This window comes from Leuciscus leuciscus (genome assembly GCF_965113295.1).
Source record: "Leuciscus leuciscus genome assembly, chromosome: 3".
Classification (NCBI taxonomy): Eukaryota; Metazoa; Chordata; class Actinopteri; order Cypriniformes; family Leuciscidae; genus Leuciscus; species Leuciscus leuciscus.
Window position 1 is genome coordinate 18,474,151 of NC_138727.1, and position 19,897 is coordinate 18,494,047.

Consider the following 19,897-nt stretch of genomic DNA (forward strand, 5'->3'; position numbering starts at 1 on the left):
CACTGGGATGCAGGATCATGAAAAAGCCATACATTTCGGTTACCAGTGCCATTGTAAACAAATTGCAATTGGCACATGAGCCAGATTTTTTATTTTATGTGGATTTAAAAAAAAAAAGAATAAATTAAAATAATAATAAAAAGGAAACTAATATTTAATGTCAATTCATTGGTCATGTTTTATCTTGCCAACACTAAGTCATAATTTCCACTGATGCATAAAATATAATTTAAAAAATATATGATAAAAAAAATACTAATACTACATTAAAATACAAAAAATAATAATAAGAAGAATATCAAATAAAATCAAATGTGCAAGATGCCCGATTGCAGAAATGCAGGATTAATTTTGTTAATTATTCTGTGAGCATAAGTGTTGGATAATAGGTTGATTACTAAGGTAAACTGAGTAGTATTTATCTGGTCATGGGGTTTTAATTTAAAATATCAATATAAAATAAACATGTTTTAGTAGGTTACTAATATGACTGAAGTCTTTGTCTCAAGTGAGTGATTTTAAAACCTTTTTTTTTTATTAATATTCATTTCTTTAAAACATTAATAATCAGGAGAAATTACCAAGTGCACCTTTAAACCAGAAAACAGAATACTTGAGCAACATTTAGACCTCAATAATTTCATGGAGTAAAAATCTGGCTAAATCTGTCATGTATTGGCAGGGTTGACAAAGCGGTCTGGCTCAGTTTGAGATATGCATCAGTCATTTTCTACCTCTAAATCAGTTTTTCTCATGGTTTTCCTTTCGATCAGTTTGCTGAGCTTTACGCGGGCTTATCTACATTATTCTTTGCTTTTTTCCACTGTCTCTCTCTCTCTCTCTATGTGTGTGTGTGTGTGTGTGTGTGTGTGTGTGTGTGTGTGTGTGTGTGTGTGTGTGTGTGTGTGTGTGTGTGTGTGTGTGTGTGTGTGTGTGTGTGTGTGTGTGTGTGTGTTCAACTGGTCCAGAGAGAATGAATGAGATTCACTGCTCTATGTTTAGATACATTGAAGGTGATGTGTGTCATTTTTTTTGACATTAAAATACTTTATCCTATAATGCGCAGAGAAAGGATGGCCGTCTATTGGGGACAACCAGGAAATTTGCTCTGGGCCCTATGATAAGTTTCACTATGGCAGTAGTTCTCATCTGGTTTTACTTCAGGACCCAGATTTTGAATACAAAATGCCCTTAAAATCAAACATAGAACTGTAATAATGATAATAAACTACAAAGGTGCAACCAGATGCAAAATAATTGAAAATACATAGGCTTAACAGGAATTTCAATAGCATCATGTTTTCAAAACTATTTAAAGTGATTTCAAGAGCTCAGCATATTTAATGTAGTTTCAATTTTGTTTGTTTTTGAGAATGAATGTTAAGTATCTTTAACATGTTGTCATTTGATTAATTTAGCTTAAACCAAGTGACAGATAAATCTGTGCCAAAATATTGTTGGATATACACTGACTAGCCAAAACATTATGACAACTCATAGGTGAAGTGAATTTTGTTTATTATTTCCTAACAAGGACACATATCATGGTCTGGGTACAGCAACTTTGACAAGGGCCAAATTTGTATGGTCAGACGACTGGGTCAGAGTATCTCTGAAATGGCAAGGCTTGTGGCTTGCTCCCGGTCAGCAGTGGTGAGAACCTACTGACAGTAGTCCGAAGAAGGACAAACCACAAACCAGTGACAGGGCGTTGGACTCCCATAGTTTCTTGATGCGCAAGGGCAACAAAGGCGTTCCTGTCTGGACCAAACTGACAGAAGAGCTTCTGTGGCACAAGCCACACAACATTTTAATGATGGTTATGGGAGGAATGTGTCATAACACACAGTGCGTCGCATCCTGATGCATATGGTGCTGTGTAGCCACAGACTGGTCAGAGTGCCCATGATGACCCCTGTCTACAGCCGAAAGCCCCTACAATGGGCATGCGAGTGTCTGATCAGACCTTGGAGCAATGGAAGAAGGTTGCTTGGTTCGACGACAGGCCGGTGAAGGGAGTGTGATGCTGTGGACAACGTGGATGACCAACAGCATATTTAATAATAATAATAATAATACATTTTATATATAGGCGCCTTTCATGGCACTTAAGGACACCTTACAAAATCCACATTTGTATGGATCATATTTGGCAGGTGGTCATACTGTTTTGGCTCATCTGTGTTTATTTCAGTGCATTAGGTGTCTGACAGAACTTTTGTTGCGTTCATCTGTGCGTATATGTGTAGTGCTGTGCAGTCGACGTGTGCATTTCACCACTTTGAAGTGTATATTTTGTTATTCTTTTATGTTGCGGCTTCTTTTGTTAATTGGAAAAACTCACCGGGGCTTTATGAGCTGCTTTAATTTGTGTGTCCTTATTTATAAGAGTGTGTGGGTGTGAGTGAGTGCAAAGATTTTCTGTCTATCGAGCAGTAGCTGTTTTTAACAGGAAGTTTTCCCATTTGGGCCTTAAAGCCTTTGATCTGAGTACTGCCACAGGTTTACTGCCTAAAACACTGTACTCTGCACAGAATTAGAGCACTGTTCTCTCTCCTGCTGCCTTTCACACAAAAAATACGCATGAGCTTTCTCAAAATGAAAGTGCAGCAATGTAATTAACATGTAATAAACGTGTAATAATTGTGTAATTACTACCTAAGCAGTGTGTGTGATTCATTAACAGCTTGGATACCTTGTTTAAGCTACGTGCCGCTGTGTCTTTTCCCCCCGGGGTGAGATTTCGCAGCTGTACGTCCAGTAGTTCCACCAGTTGTGCCATGGCTTTGACCGTGGACGGAACATCTCCGGGTCTCAACTCTCCCTTCGTCTGTTCAGCCAATTCCCGTGCTACTATAGCCGCAGTTTCCCCTGATCTCATCTACAGAAAGAGAGAAAGAAATGTACGTGCGCATATTGATTTTATTCTCTCTGTCCCTTGATGGCCGAATAAGTGGATGAACAAATGGCTTCATAGATTTGTGATTCTGCCTATTTTCTGATTTGCTCTCTGTAGTACAAAGAAAACCATTTCACATTACCATTAAGATTCAGTCATCATCACATGTTACACACACATGCACTCTCACTGCACACACACACACGTGCCACCTTATTTCAAGCGTCTGTCGCAAGACACTTTTGGCTGCTCTTTGCCTTATTTCGCCACAAAGTGAAACAAATTGCGGCTGATCCTGACAGTTGAATTTTGGCTCTTTTTGTTGTAACTAAATTTCCTCTAAGCTGTTTTGCTACAGGCTGCTCTTTGTGATAAGCTTCAGTTAAAAAAAGCTGCAGGCCAAATTATGTTTTAAGAATATTTGCAATAGGCATATCGCTCTCTACTGAATTTTTTTAATAGGCTGATATGCCATTAGCATATTTCCCATGGTGCCATGTTTTTACTCACTCTTTGAGTGATGTGATTGGTCCATGGTGAGGTGCAGTTGCTCAAATCCGGTCCCTTCGGATTCCAGTAGCCAAGCAAACAATTAAATGTGGCTACACCTGTAAGATAATAATAAAGAAATACATGAACACAGCACAAAGCACAAACACATTCGCTCAGGCAAATGCACATACACACTGAGAGAAACCTGGCCTGGCAATTTCTGTCAAACTAATCACACACACAAGCAGGGCAAGAGATTTACGAGCGATACATAATGTGTCAATCAACAGCTGGCAGCTGCCCACATAATGAGGTGGCACTGACACAACACCTGAACACCTGTTTTTAAAGATTAACTCAACATACACAGAGGTAAATAAATATCATTCATAACTTATTAGAGTTCATGAGCACTGTACTTGTTAGACAAATACATGTTCAAAGTATGTTGTACATATTCATGGGTTTCATCAGGTCCCTTTCCACAGGTGTATAAAATCAAGCACCTAGATTATGAATGCAGACTGCATTGTGCTTGATTAAAACACCTGTGGAAAGGGACCTGATGAAACCCATGAATAGACAAATACTTGTTCAAAGTATTTGTCATAGTTAAGTCACAAGTAAAGGGACAGTTCACCAAATAAAATTAAAAAACGTAATTATTTTCCGCAGATCTGTATCGGTCGATAATCACATTCTATGACTCAATCGGGAGTCACTAAAATAGGCCGATCTCACCAACCGATCACAAATTGATGACGTCAGACTTTAGCGCCGCAGTCATATCATCACCAGTGTGTAGTTATTACACGGTCTCAAGAAACAAAGCATTTTAAAGCCTTGCTATTTAAGAACAAGTGATTTGAAACCGCTCATGCACAGTAAGCAGCGAAACAGTGCTCATTCGATATGTGCGCTCGCTGTCTGAGAGAAGAGTTCTGAGCGCAGTCAGCGCACACACCTGAAACACACACACATAAAACTGCTGCTCATACAGCACGTGAGTACTTATCTTACTGGGCTTGAACGGTCAAAAATACACACAAATGCCTGTCTTTGCGAGTGTAAACACAGTCGTTTATGTCTTGTGAATGTAAACAGTGCATTCGGTATTAAAGTGAAAGCAGGCTAATAAAGCTGCTGCCCTCCTTGCCGTTCATGTTACTCAATGTTTATCTCTCATTGCTCTTAACTAAACCACTTTTGTTAAGATTATGCACTGTTTTTAAACATTTGATTACTTGTATTTCTGTTTCTAGTGCTTGAAGTTTAGCGCTCGAGTGTTGATTGTGAACGGCTATTCCGTACAGCAGCATATGTTCTGGATAAAATGAGGAATAGACTTTCTCCACAAAATGCATAAAAGCTCGAATTTATAAAGAGAATCCTGCCTTATGGACAGAGGAATGAAGGACACAAATATTCAGCACTTGCTGAATAATATTTCAGATCATTTTTGTATCAGACTACTCTTTTGTTCATTTAGGAGTTGCAGTGTTTCTATTTGTTTTTGTCCTCAGTCACATATTAGACAATGCTTAATTACACCTTATGGGTTGTTATTATGTTCAGTTTGACAGTTTTGTAGTCTCTTTAATAAGCCATAGTATCCTAAAACGGATAGTGTTTTGCAAAATCCCTGTTTTTAAAAGCCTTGTAAAATGTTCATTGTAAAAATATTTGTTGTGCTTATTTATTTGATTCTCAATTAAAACAACAATCTACACAATTACTGAAAATAAATGTCTGTGGTATTAAAAACAGAGAGCTTAATTATCATTTATAAAGCTTGAATGATCAGGATCAGGATCGGGATCGGTATCGGTATCGGCAGATCACGAAGCCAAAAAATCGGAAATCGGTATCGACTGCAAAAATCCTGATCGGAGCATCCCTGTTATTTACTCTTGTTATTCCAAACCTGTATGATGTTCTTTTATTCAAGGAACTCAAAAGGTGATGTTTAACAAAATGTTGATGGTGTTTTTTTTTTCATAAAATGAATATTAATGGCGACCAACGGGATACAAAAGTGGTTCATTTGACGTGAGCACTGTATTCCAAATCTTATGAAGCTTTATGATAACTTTGGCACATACCAAAATGTAAGTTAATATAAAGTGATAATCATATTTTCTAGCTCTTAAATCTCATTTATGTCTATGTATATTCAAAAATGGCTATTCTTATGGTCATATTTTATTATTTATTTAGTTTTACCATTGACTTTTATTGTATGGACAAAAAAACAACAACAAAAACACTGAAACATTTCTTGGCTTATATATTCCACAAAATAAATAAAGTCACAGGTTTGGATCGACAGAATGACACCAGTTGTAATTTTTTGGTAAACTATCCCTTAAATGTGAAATGTTTTGGAAATGTTTTTGAGATCTTTATCTTTCTAACAATAAATGACACTTTGATTTGGTATATTGATATATAATGCAGAGACATTCTGACAATTTTAATCATGCTTTAAGTGTCCAAATACTTTTAGGGGTCATTTTATTTAGGTTAAATAATGAATTGCTATGTAACTATTTGTACTGTGGTAATTCCTATTGTTGAACATAATTATAAAGAATTACTAATGATGAGTTTAGCTCTAAACACTGGGATGATAAATTAATTACAGGCTAGAATTACAAATTAATTCTTTCATTCGTTTTATCAGGAGCCTTGTTGCAGTGGTGAAGTGTATCAGATATCTCCAAGAGCGCTACACAGCTAAGCCTAAGCGTTGATTTATGCAATACACATTAAACAAAACAAACCTCCACACACACTGCCCCTAATAATAGATTAATCACTCTCTTACTAACCTATGGTGCCAGGTGGGCACGGTTGCTTAGCAACCTGTCCCTGGTGTGTCCGTGGCCAGGAGATTTCAGCAGTGAGACGTGGGGCACAATAGTCAACAGCGACTGGAGTCTGCAGGGAAGGAGGCGACCGTGTCAGGGCTTCTGGGAGGATGTTGTTATGGCGGCGAGGCGGAGCCATGGTGGTTGTCGTGGTAGTAGTGAGAGAAGGACGGAGCGTGCCCGTATATGGGCGTGGAGGAGTCGTGGAGCTGCGCACTGGAGGAAGTGCATCAGGAAGCAAGACTGAAGAAGGAGGATCTGTAAGAAAGAGAAATAGCTTATTACATTTGACATTCATATTTATTTACATTTCACAGTCACATTATTATAGAAAATATTACAATTGAAAATAATTTATATGAATTTATTCTATAACAACTCTATTCATTAATAAAAATTCTAATTTATTAAATGTATTAAATTACACACACATATATACATATATACATGTATCTATAATATATATTGATGGATTATATATTAACAGCTTTATCATCTGAAGTGAATTACATTTTATCTATTTATCTGCAGTTTAAGCGCAGACATTTGCCCAAAATGTACTGCTAAAAGAGACATCTTCTATCTCTGTCTCTCTCTAGACATCTCTGCTCTTTCAGGGATGACTGAATGAGTCAGGTTTCTGGAGAGTGTTTGTGTGTGTAAATGTGTGTGTCTTTGTGCCCTGTGCAGCAGTTGGGAGTGTATGTTTTGACAGGCCCGATCCCTGAGTGCAAGGACTTCAGAGAGGCAAAGATAGATGATGTTTAAACGTCATAACTCCCCATTGGCACGCTCTGTTCCTGTCTGTCTCTCTCTCAAACACACAAGCACACACCTGAGGGCCTGAATCAGGCATATAGCAGTCAGATGCATATATGTAGCTTTGTTTATTGGTATAAAGTTTGAAAGAATCTGTGTCAGAAGCTCAGGATATCACATGACAGGGAGTAAACATCCCTTAAAGCATTGGCTAGACTGAACTATTCTGTAAGAGTTCTGTCTACAATACATGTGTGTTACATGTGTGGATAGACACATACTGGCACACACAGAGAGAGAGAGAGCCAAAGAGCAAAAACTAAAGATATAGCTTCCCTCTCTTTTTTTGTGTCTTTCTTTTCCTGTCTCTCTGTCTTGCCGTGTTTTTCTGGAGATGAACTTGCAGCCGCAGCAACTGCTGGAAAAAAGGACTGAAGTGCACTAAAGGACTGAAGTGACTGAAGAACACTAGAGGATGGAGATGCTACCAGAAAAAAAAAAAAAAAAGAAAAAAAAATTGTCAGTGAATTGGCCATGGTGATGTACTTCAGTAAAAGTGGATATGAAAAGAATGCACAAATACATCTACAGGGCTCTGCTGTAGGACCAATTCAAATATTTGTTAACTGTAACTAAAATATATAGCTTTATATTATATAGTTTTTTTCTGCCTTTCAATATATCAATATATTCAATATTTCAATTCAATATATTTTTAAATATTTATGTACTGTTTTAGCTCTCAAATGGCATTCAAAGGTGATTTTATTTCCCAATCAGAGGCACCATATTTTAAACAAACAACTACAATCCAGTACTAAAACTAATTAAAAACCTATAAATAATCAGGGAATGTTTTCCACAGTGTTTTTCCTTTTAATGAACAAAAAGAATAATATTTAATATTATTCATGTCTATGCACCATGTTAACAGAGTAATAAACACCAAAATTACAGAATTTTTTTTACATAATATATTTTTACTGAAACTTTTCAATATGCCTATATGAATAGACAAACGAATGAATCAGAACTCTGAAATCGATTTACTGACACAGTTTTGGGTGGGTTTTAGTTCTGTTTCCTAGTTTTGAGTTTGTTTCTATGGTTTTTCATTAATTTGATTATTAGTTGCACCTGTTATTCATTTCATTGATTGGTTTGTCTGTGTATTTAAGCTCTGTGTTTCTTTCAGTTCATTGTCTGTTCTCGTCCGTTAAACACGGTTGTTCTGCTCATGGTTTTCTAGTCAAGAGTGTTTTGTTTTGAGTTCCCTTTTAGAGGGAACATCAATGCCTCATCATGGTGTTGATGCTATGGGAACGACTTCAGTGTGAAGAGGTGCCTGAGTCAAGTGTAGTAAACGCTAAACAATTGGCCAAAGATCTTTGGGAACAGAGCACACAGCGTTTTACTGTGAGGAAGCTCTGCTATCTTCAATGACGATGGACACTTTGTCTCTGCACTCCATGGTTCGGGTCCCGCGTCCACCGAAGCGGCGCATGGACTTAGATCATGGGGCTCGCAGATGGAGCAGTTAGAGGAGTCTGAGACGGGATATGCCCTTTCTCTCGCTCTCTCTACAGACTCTGAGGGTCTCGTTCAGGATCTGGAAGCTCGCTCTGCAATTTCTTCCACTCCGGGCATGGACCTGCTTTCAGGTACTGAGTCCTGAGGTTTGCTTTTGGGGGGAAGCTTACCAATATCAGGTTCTTCTGTTCGGCCTAGCCTTGTCTTCTCGAAGTGCATGGATGCAGCTCTGTCTCCATTGCGGCTCCAGGGAATCCTTTTGCTAAATTATATCAACGATTGACTCATTCTAGCTTACTCAAAAATAGATGGCAGTTTGGCATTGAGATGTCCTCGCTCATCTCAAGAATTTAGGTTTGAGGTTGAATCCCAAGAAAAGTGTACTGACTCCAAGTCAGAAAACGAAGTTTCTTGGGGTGGTCTGGGTTTCGACCACGATGCGGGCACAGTTGTCCCCAGCTCGGGTGGATTCCATTCTCACCATGGTGGGCAGTCTGAGGTTAGGGCAGGAGATTTGTCCGCCAATGCCAGGTATTGCTGGGTCTCATGGTTGCAGCTGCCAACGTACTACCGTTAGGCTTGCGGCACATGAGGCCCTTCCAATAGTGGCTCAAAAACAAGGGGTTTCATTAAAACCCATAACCACCCACGTGGTTGAGCCCACATCCACACTATAAAACCTGATGAATGTGTGCGGGAAGGACCAGCCTGCCACAGCACAAACATCCCACAAAGACGCTCCTCTTGTACTTATTTTTTGCTTGTGTAAACTTTTCACAACCTGTGATGCAGGCTTCCTCTTAGTATGGTGGCAAGGGTATTGTCGTTCACATAGCATCAACACCATAAAACGGCATTGATGTTTTCTAAACAGGGAACATGTCAGGGTTATCTATATAACCCAGCTCCCTGAGAATGGGAACAAGACACAGCGTCATGTTGCCATACTTGAGGCATTTTTCTTAATAAAATCTCATCGATATTGCAACTGTTGCTGACATTGTGATTGCAAAGCTGAATTTTCTCCAGTCGAACTTTCGAACTTTACTCGAACTTTCGAACTTTAAATAATTATAATATGCTGATTTGGTGCTCAAGAAACAGTCCATATTGTTATCGATGTTAGAACAGCTTCTTAAAATATATGCCATGATAAAAAAATTCAATATTCTTTGATGAATAGAAAGTTCAAAGTTTTAGTATTTTTTGTAATAATTTAAGTCTTTACTGTTACTTTTGATCAATGCGTCCTTGATGAATAATAATAAAAAACAATCTTACTGACCCCAAACTTTTGAACGGTAGTTTATGTATGGTGACAATAACCCTAACCCTTATACTAAGTTTGAAAAAAATACATCGTTTTATGTAAATAAAGTACTGCACAGAGAGCTGCTCAAAATGTTACCTGCTATTTCACAACTCATTTTCAATAGGGTAAGGGGTGGGGTTTCACATTGGGGATCCGCCACTTAACCTGCTCTAATACCTTTAGTACATGATGTACTTGCCGGTGCATAAATTATACCTGAAAATGACAAATAACAAAACTGTGCAATCATAAGGCAGCGTGAGCCCTCGTTAGCATTTCACAACGAAAGATAGTTCCTCTTTCTTAGACTATATCCCACCAGACAGCTCTGGCTTATTATAGAGATGCACTGATCCAAATATCCCCTCACATCTCCTCTCATCACTTTTCCTGCCCTCTTTTCTCTCTCTCTACCCCCCACCTCCCTGTGTGCGGCAAATCTGACTGTGATTTTAAAGGGCCGCTGAGTGAAATGAAAGCACTTCCTGTTTCTATTTCTGTAACTGTCTGTGCGAGGAGCTACTGAGGCAAGACTCTGAAAGCAGCAGAGCATTCTACAGTGACTAATCGCTCACACACACGCTCACAGACAGGCATGGCACCCTCCCTTCCTTTTTCTCACAGAAGCCATTAAATGACAAACCAGCCCTTTCATCCACCTTCCAAATCTCCTCATCGCTCCTTTCTTGCCGATGACCGCCTGTCTGCCGTGCCCTCCATGTCTCTAGATTGTCATCTCTGTGATACAGCCCACTCAGACACAATAGGGGCACAGATAGAGGGCAACGTGTGTGTTTTCCAACGGAAAGGGAGCTTTGATTGGCAGCTGATCAAAGGAAGCCTTCTATTCTCTGCATCGCTGAAAAGATGACTGACTCACTCCTTGAGGGTAAAGGTCATTTATCATCTATTACTCGAAACACTTTTAAAGGCAGCGTGACTTTAGAGTGGGCTTCCAGTGTGGTCTGTTAAGCCCATCTCTTCCTGTAGACTAACATGAAAGAGAAGGCAATATATAATCGGACGTCTATTTCCGACAACTGGCCTGTCGGAAGACCGCTGTATGAAATCGGGTCATTTGATGTTTGGTCATACTCTCAGGTGTGACCGGAACAGCGAATTCAGGGCTGCTTAATGCACAGAGTCCTGTTAAATATGCCTCAGCTCACACAGAGACAGGATACAATGTCACCTTGCTGATCAGGACCAATCAGAAGGCAGCGTCATGACAACCACACAGGAAATCAGTGATTGGTGCAAGCTTGTGCTGCCGTTCACGATCAATTTTAAAACCCGGTAAAATATCCACACAACTAATTGAACAAAAATGCAGCATAAATAGATACATAAATAAAAGTTTATGAGCCCCAATTACGTCACTTATAAATATATGAATGTCTTTGCATTGTATAACAAAATATCAAAGTAGTATTTACTTTAAGTAAATATAGAACAAACATAAAAAACGCTACCATTCAAAAGTTTGGGGTCAGTATGTTTTTTGTTTAAAGTGTCCCTGTAGTCAATAATTTTATCACTTAAAACTCATCTTTGATCACCAAAATGACATTTAAACGTGAAAAAAAAATGTCTTCGTGCCTTGAAATAGCTTGAATGTAACTCTACACCCTTGCTTCATTTAGTATACGTGGAGCCATGAATATGCTAATATTCCCCGACTCCGCTCACTCACACCAGCTCAAAGATCCACTCGCTCGGTCAACTTACTGAAGTAAACGCTGCACAATGGTATCGCTCTTTACAACGTCGATAAGCCTTTTGCTTGACTACGTTATCAAACAGCTAATGATATGTTGCTAATGTTACACAAACCATGTTCCCGTTCACCATCTCAGAGTCAGACAGCTGCCTTCTAACAATCAGTATTCATAGAAATGCTTTGAACAACTCAGAACGTCAGTGGAGAAACTGATCTCATCATAACATTGTAATATACATCATATACATACATTCACCCGCTATATTGCTAAAAGTGCCAGGTTTTTCATATCAACAGAAAAATATACCGGGATAACCTGGATTCTCTTGAGACTCCTACTCCTAGATACATGCGGTTCATTCCGTCAGCAGCCTTCTCAACAACATCATTTCTCCAAGATGCCTCTGTAATGAACATAGCATCTGAGGACTACTTAACTATTTTTGTCATATTACCAATGCTTTCGAGGGATGCACGCCAGCATGATTTCTGAAGGATCATTCATGTGGCACTGAAGACTGGAGTAATGGCTGCTGAAAATTCAGCCTTTAAACTATAATATGTTGTTCAAAATTAAGTCAAAATATCTATAACCAATTGGTTGAAGTAATTGCAAAAATAGCTCACTGACATTAGTTCTGAGAAAAGGCAGGGAATAATTTGAATGCAAATGCTATTTGGTTTGATATTTTGTAAAAAAAAAAAAAAAAAAATGCAGCAACATTCACACATTTTTAAGTGTGACTTCAGTGTCCAAATACTTTCCACTGTTTAACAGAGAAATATAGAAGAAGAAAAAAGAGTCCTAAAAAGAGTGAGTTCAGCAAATAAAGAATCAAAACAGAGCGAATTTATAATCACAAAGATGCTAAATATACATATAGAGCACAAAGACAGAGGAATAATGTAAGCCCAGTTTCATCTCCTCTTCCCATGTTATCAGCAGTATGGTAATAGCAATGCAAGTCCCCTTGGTGGGGTTACCACTGTAATCCGCACTCTTATCCTCTCACATCTACATGGTAAGATGCTCTTCTGTAGGTCAGCAGTCTGTGTAAATGTGTGTGTGAGTACACGTGTGTAAATGTATGTGTGAGCAGGGTCCAAAATTAACTCTTGCCAAGCAGCAAATGTGAGTAAAAATGTGTGTTCACAAATAAACAAAACAGTAACTTGCTAAGGAACTGCAACATAATAAATTATTTAAATGGAGTGGTTCTTTTGCTTCTCTCATGTCACCATGCGGTCCCTGACATCCTGGTGTGGGATATTACACGCACAAAAAGGTTCCAATAAAGCCATGTGTATAGACACACACTGCTGTTTATCACAGTTTTATTAGTAACAGTGTTTACTGTACTTTTTATATGTCGCAGACAGTTAAGTTTGTTGAAACCATAATTCATAAGGCATTTAGAACCTAAATATGATTTGGATTTAAATCTTGGCTGAAAAGGGTATTTTAATAAAATGCTATTTATTAAAACCAACTCCTTTCAAATGTGTGCTGATAAAATGTTCTTACAATCAAATCTTAGACATATTTCCAGCATATATTTCATTCATAAAATTTTCATAATTCAGCTATTAAAGTAACTTCCTTTTTCACCACATCAGTCAAATTCTCAAAACACTTCAACTACTCGGTCACGAGCAGTCAGTGAGCTGCTAACCTGGCTCACTCTTTTGTCCAAATGAGATGGTTCTTGGTTCAATCAGCTAGAATGATTCAGTCTGATTCAGAAACAAATTCTTTAGTCTTGTTTTGTGAAACCGTTCAACTGATTCATCAGACTCAAAATAATGATTTGAACTGAACGACTGAATAATTGGACATCAGCAAGAAAGAATGATCACTAGTAAGAACCTGACACTCACTGATGTGAGATATTCAAATCAAGTGGTCCAGAAAGAACATCTTATTACTGTCCTCAGTGGAAAATTCACAATTAAAGGGATATCTATAATGCCTACAGCAGCAATTCTCAACCGTTTTGACTTGACAACAATAATCCAAAATCCTGGATAGGGACTTGATATGAAATGTTGATACTGATTTGTAGTTCTCAAATTGTGTATATCTTCATTTTAAATCTTTTCAAGTCATCTTGAGGCCAGGAATGGGCAGTATTTCAGATACATGTATTTAAAATACGTATTTGAAATACAAAATATTATTTTGTATTTGTATTTAAATACATTTTTCCACACAGTATTTTGTATTTGTATTTAAATACATTTAAGATGAGTATTTTTGTATTTTCAAAATACATAAAATACTTTTTGCCAGTCAACCTCCTTATCGGGGTATTGATTTTGTGCATCAACTAGTTTAGACATTCACTAGCTCAGCATTGGATCAGCGATTTCTTTTGGAATAAGGTGAGAATGTCATGATCAATTCTACTTGTTGATTAAAGTTAAAATAGTGCATTATTCACTTCAGTTAACATGAAAGAATAAAAGAGCACAGACAAGTGGGAAAATAGCGTTAGCCAATCAGTCTTCTTGACCGGTAGTTGATTTTTATCAACTAGCTTGTCAAATGTGTTTAAAGGTTGTATCAGTGATTTCAGGCCCAAACATAAATGATCACATTCATCTAATCTTTCCTAACGATCCGCTAGCTGCCCGTCCCATAAGCATGCTGTCAAAAAAACGCGTCTCTGTAGGGAGCCTAGGCTCTGAGATCTGCACACAAAAACAATTGGTTTCACCACCACTCAAAAGCAAAATAAATAGTGTTTCAACCAATCACCGACAGAGGTGGGTGTTGTGAGGTTTTGTGCTCGCGCACGGCTGCACGCAAAGTCGGAGAACACCAAAACCTCACAACACCCACCCCTGTCGGTGATCGGTTGAAACACTATTTATTTTGCTTTTGAGTGGTGGTGAAACCAATTGTTTTTGTGTGCAGATCTCAGAGCCTAGGCTCCCTACAGAGACGCGTTTTTTTGACAGCATGCTTATGGGACGGGCAGCTAGCGGATCGTTAGGAAAGATTAGATGAATGTGATCATTTATGTTTGGGCCTGAAATCACTGATACAACCTTTAAAGCATTACTGCATGTTAGGGCTGGGTGATATGACACTACATATCATAGATAGCGATGATATAAAGTTTGAATTGATGGAACTTTTTCTAAATCGTTTACATAGATGGGCCTATTTGTGGGGTAAAGCAAATATCCGTGCAGCTTTTAGTGGGCAGGAATTATTGGAACGTTGGAGTGGAAAAACAAACACTGATGAATGATACACCACAAAAATCTTCAGCTTTTAGTTTTATTGTACATAAAAATAATAATAAAAAAGGGGTAAATAGTTTCAAATGAATCTAAATTAATTCTAATTTAAAATTTTAGATACATTTTCTAATTTTAATAAACTTATAGAAACAAATAAACTTTACATAAAATAAACATAAAATTACTTAAAAAGCATTGAGACTACCTGCAAAAAATTTATTAAAATAAAAAACCTCAAAAGAGTTTGAAATTCAGTTTATGCTGTGGAATCAAAACTGATATTGAGAATTGTGAAACCATGATATTGTTACTGTGATTTTTTGTCATATTGCCCATCCATATTCTTTGCTAGATAGCAGAAAAGGTTCTCACAGTTTTACATACAGTATGCATTTTTTAATAGTGTTCACCACAGGTAATAGACTACATTGTAATCAGAAATAAGTATATAAATGGCTGCTATATTGCATAGGTTTATTTGTAATTGCCAGAAAGAAAGAAAGAAAGAAAGAAAGAAAGAAAGAAAGAAAGAAAGAAAGAAAGAAAGAAAGAAAGAAAGAAAGAAAGAAAGAAAGAAAGAAAGGGCAGAGATGTGGTTGTCAGTATAAATGTAAAGTCAGTAGGCCTAAGTAGTTTCTTCATTCATTGTGACCAGTACCTGCACTGGATGGCCAATTTCACATGTATTTTGTGTATTTTCAAAATACAAAATACTGTATTTGTATTTAAATACATTTTTTCACACAGTATTTTGTATTTGTATTTAAATAAATTTTTCCACACAGTATTTTGTATTTGTATTTTAAATACATTTCCATGTATTTATGCCCATCTCTGCTTGAGGCCCCCTTAGTGGTTTGCTGAGGCCCCCTAGTGGGCCCCAGGCCCCTGGTTGAGAAGTTTTCTCCAAAACTTCATGTGGTGACCGCCTTACATTAAGCTATCCAAACAAAAATATGTGGAACAAAATAATGACGTGTCTTCACATTTAGTGACACTGTGACACAGACACCAGCTTGTTTATGATGATGTGAGTGACTCAATGATCTGTGTTGTTTGTTACAATTTTTCGAGGAAAAACAACTCTGGACAACTGTCATAGGGAAAAAATTAAACTATTAAATAGCTAATAAAAATATTTTAAGTATTATAAATGTTTAAGGGGAAAAAATCCAAAATACAGTTGCACGTTCAGTTAGAAACATTTTTGAAGCGGTAAATATTTCCAATTCACCGACTACTGGTAGGTGTAGAAAAACATTAATTTTGGACCCTGTGTGAGTGGATGTGTGAGGGTGTTACTGTGAGAATGTTTCTGAGCTCTGAAGAATGTATACACAAGTGTGAGTGTGAACATCACTCCATTACTGATTGATCTGTGTGTTAAACTCCCTGCTGGCAGATCCAGGTGCATTCTTCCTGTGGATCGGTTTAAATAAAGTTTTCCCCCGCGCTGAGCTGTAATTGCCAATGGAGAGAGTCATAACCGTATGTAAGACATTCTCTCATTTAATAAAAGCAGAGAACAGAAGTCTCCACTCCACTAAAGGAGCATGGAGGCCATTCCACTTAAACTATACATAGTGCCAATCCTAACATATTACATTAGCATTTAGAGATTCTGGGTATGAGAGGGAGAGAGTTAGTCTGTTGAGAGCACGCTTCAAAGTAAAGCAGATTAAACCGCTATCACCTCTGCAGTCAGACTTCAAGATGTGTTTAAGTGAGAGATGTTGAGTGTTACATGTGAAACACGTGCATGTTTTTATTTCACTCCACATGCTTAACGGTGCAGAAATCATTTCATTTCTATCAACCTTTAAAGCAAGTTTTTGTATGTGTCTGTGATCTTTTGCAGGAAAGTTGTATATGTGAGAAAAAATGGTTAAAAAGGAACTTCGCAAATCAGGTAATAATAATGAACGCTAACAATTTGCATGGCGCAATTGGCGATCTTGTTGGTCTGTTCTGATTGCTACATTGTGGAGGATGCAGCAGGTCATCCCAATCGGCATACTTTACTGAGGACGCTCAGCATCACTCCACCACTGTGATCCAGACACCTGAATTGGCTCTTTGAAAATGTTGATTAAACGCTCGACTGCACAGCTGGTCTGGAAATATGCCCAGTTATAACGCTTTTCTCCACTATGATGAGCTACTACCATGATTAATAGAAAATGTACACAAAATGTTCGACAAATTCACTTTACTGTTAAAGGGCATTGATATTGTAACGCTAATGTGAAAATTTTATGCGATAAACGTTTTAATTTGAATGTATACACCTGTTAAATGTATAGTGGAGGATTTTCTTTTTCCGGGTGGATCATCAAGACTATTGGTCCTCCTAATTGTCAATCATTCTGGTGATATGTTTACGTAAGGCCGTCGTACGTGCTCGTCCCTAGGTAGTTTTCGCTTTCTGCGCATGCGCACTTTCAGGTGTATATGTGTGGTGAGCTACGGTTTCAGCCATTCATTGAAGCTTGCCGTTCTCACCGGGTTTTTTCAAAATGTCTGAGGGTCGCAAGAGAAAAAGTGTCTACGAATTGTATGACAAGAAGAGAAAGGCCTCTGAAGAAAGAAACAAGACCAGAGTGTTTTTGGGAGAATATTTCAGACGCTGGCGTGCGCTAAAAGCACAGGTTGGGCTTCTCACTGATGCCTCAGTCGCGAAGTTTCTACTCGACAGGTAAAGTTTGGCATGCTATTGGGAGAAATCCATTTAAAATCACTGCTAGTAAAAGTTAATGTAAGCTATCATTAGCGATGCTAGCCGTCTCTCGTGCACACGTTTAATAGGCGTTCCCTCTCGGGAGCAGGTAGAGTGTTGCGCATGTCAAGTCAAGTCAAGTCAAGTATATTTGTATAGCGCTTTTCACAATACAGATTGTATCAAAGCAGCTTCACAGTATTAAATAAAAATAATACAACAAAGTTTGTTTCAAGAGGAATTTATTGATTGATAAAATTAAATTAAATATCCCCAAAATATCCCCTATCAAAATATCCCCAGCATGTGCATTTTTTCAAAAAGTGGAGAGGGCGGTTCTTTTCTAAAATTCAGGAAAATCCTCCACTATACCTTTAATGTCTCTCCCATCGATGCAACAATTTATTAAATTTTTTTAAAGAGGTGTTCTACTCTATTTTCGATCACACTGTGAATAAAGTTCGCCGAACAATAAGATTCACCACTTTGATCACATGATGCTGTTGTTACATAAAACTGTTCATACAGCACTGCGGAGGCCGACTGGCATCTGACTTGAAGCAGGTTAGAAATTTTGTCCATCTTGAGATGGCGCTGACACTACGTCACTGTGAAGTATATCATCAAAGTACTTGCCAGACAGCTGCCTCATTCTGCGCAGTTTTATTTTAGACAGGCAGCACAAGCTCTGATGACGACACAACTGTTTTACGATTGGTCAGATTCACCAATGACAATGATGGTGTGTGTATCGTGTTCATTCTGACACCTTCAGTTTCACCAATGTCATGTTTATAAACTAAAACCTTTGAGACTTTTTCTTCTTTTCTTTTTCTTTTCTAGACTTACAGTTGGCTCCACAAATATTGGCACCCTTGGTAAATAGAAGCAAAACTGACTGTGAAGATTTGTTTTTGCAATTTCTCCTCTTAGTCTTTCGTTCAAAATATTTACAAAAAGCTAACCTTTAATTAAAGCCAAATTCTTATCTTACTTTTTATTTTTTATTTTTTTTAATGTATGCATTCCACAATTATTGGCACCCTTTCATTTAATACTTTGTGCAACATCCCTTTCCCAAGATTAAAGCTCTGGATCTTCTCCTGACTGTTTAAGAAGCAAGTATTTAAATTCTTAGTACATTTTTCCCCGTCACAAGCTGGTGTCAGAAAAGGAAAGTTGCATCGCGCTTTGGTTAACCCCACTAATGTCAGACAGTAAATTTACATTTTCGTTCAGCTCGTCTGCCGTTTTTTACGCATTGGTCTGAACAGAAAAATCACATGCGAAAATGATTTTTTTACAGGAATTAATAGTGCTAGGCTACACAGCAGAGCGGTTTCAATGCATTTTGAGGCTGGTTAAACTGGATTATGTGTAGTGGTGTATAAGATGCTGGTTTTTGTGCTAAAATATTGGGTGGTAAAGTACTGCAAATGCTTGAGTTTGCACCCAAGAGTGACAATGAGAGACCTATAAGGAGAAAAAGAAAGGTGAGAAGTAGCAAGAGAAAGTCAGAGATACAAAGAGGAAGGGAAAGCACATAACCGGGCAAATCTAATCTCTTTCAGTCTTTTCATCTTCTCTTTACTGTTTTTGTAGATCTGAATCCTTCATGTCCTCCCAGCTGACCTGAAAGGCAGAGCTTTCTCAAGCACTTAAACTCTTCCATGAGAAACACTCTTTGTTCAGGGACATGCAGCACACGTACAAAATTTAGGCCCATTATCTATTTATAGTCGATAAAATGGTATCAGCTCTCAATGGTATGTATCACTCAATATGCAGGGCTATAGGCACGGTTTTATAAGCACCGAGGTCCAAAATTTTGGGGCACGCACCCCAGAGAAAATTTTGATTTCTCTGATCTACATATGTGCATTTTAAGATGTTTGAAAGCCCAAAAATGGAGAAGAAATAGCTTTAAAACCATGTCAGTGGGCAGAAGATTATATGTCAATACATGCTCTCTCCATAATCTCTATCACTCTTTCTTTTTCTCTCAGTCTCCTTATCTTGCCCTGTCTCTTTCCCTCCTAAAGCTGAGCTTTGACTTACAGTCAAACGCACTTTTCATTTGCGTATGTCAGTGAAGAAAGTAAACATAGGGTCAACTGATATTTAGCCAATATGTTTTTTAATCATTTTCTTAGACAAGTTAATTTACTGCAGGCTACGACTCGCTAGGTAAATACGTTTATTAAATTCATTCACAATATGTACACATTCCTTATTAATCTTATGCCTAATATGATGAACGGCTTTGTTAATGTTTCTTGTCCTTTCACATTGACGGTTGTTAATTATTACATTACATGAATCACGTAAATTATATAGGCCTATTTTCGAT

General features: G+C 37.8%; 1 protein-coding gene across 1 annotated transcript in view; it reads right to left on the reverse strand.

Annotated features, from left to right (window-relative positions):
* adgrl3.1 (adhesion G protein-coupled receptor L3.1) overlaps positions 1–19,897 on the reverse strand; it is a 110,662-nt gene that overhangs the window by 43,164 nt on the left and 47,601 nt on the right. Inside the window, exons 7-9 of the mRNA XM_082164606.1 lie at positions 6,223–6,519; positions 3,410–3,507; positions 2,696–2,881 (exon numbers count right to left, since the gene is read on the reverse strand). Coding sequence (XP_082020732.1) covers positions 2,696–2,881; positions 3,410–3,507; positions 6,223–6,519 — 581 coding nt within the window. The remainder of the gene's footprint in view (positions 1–2,695; positions 2,882–3,409; positions 3,508–6,222; positions 6,520–19,897) is intronic.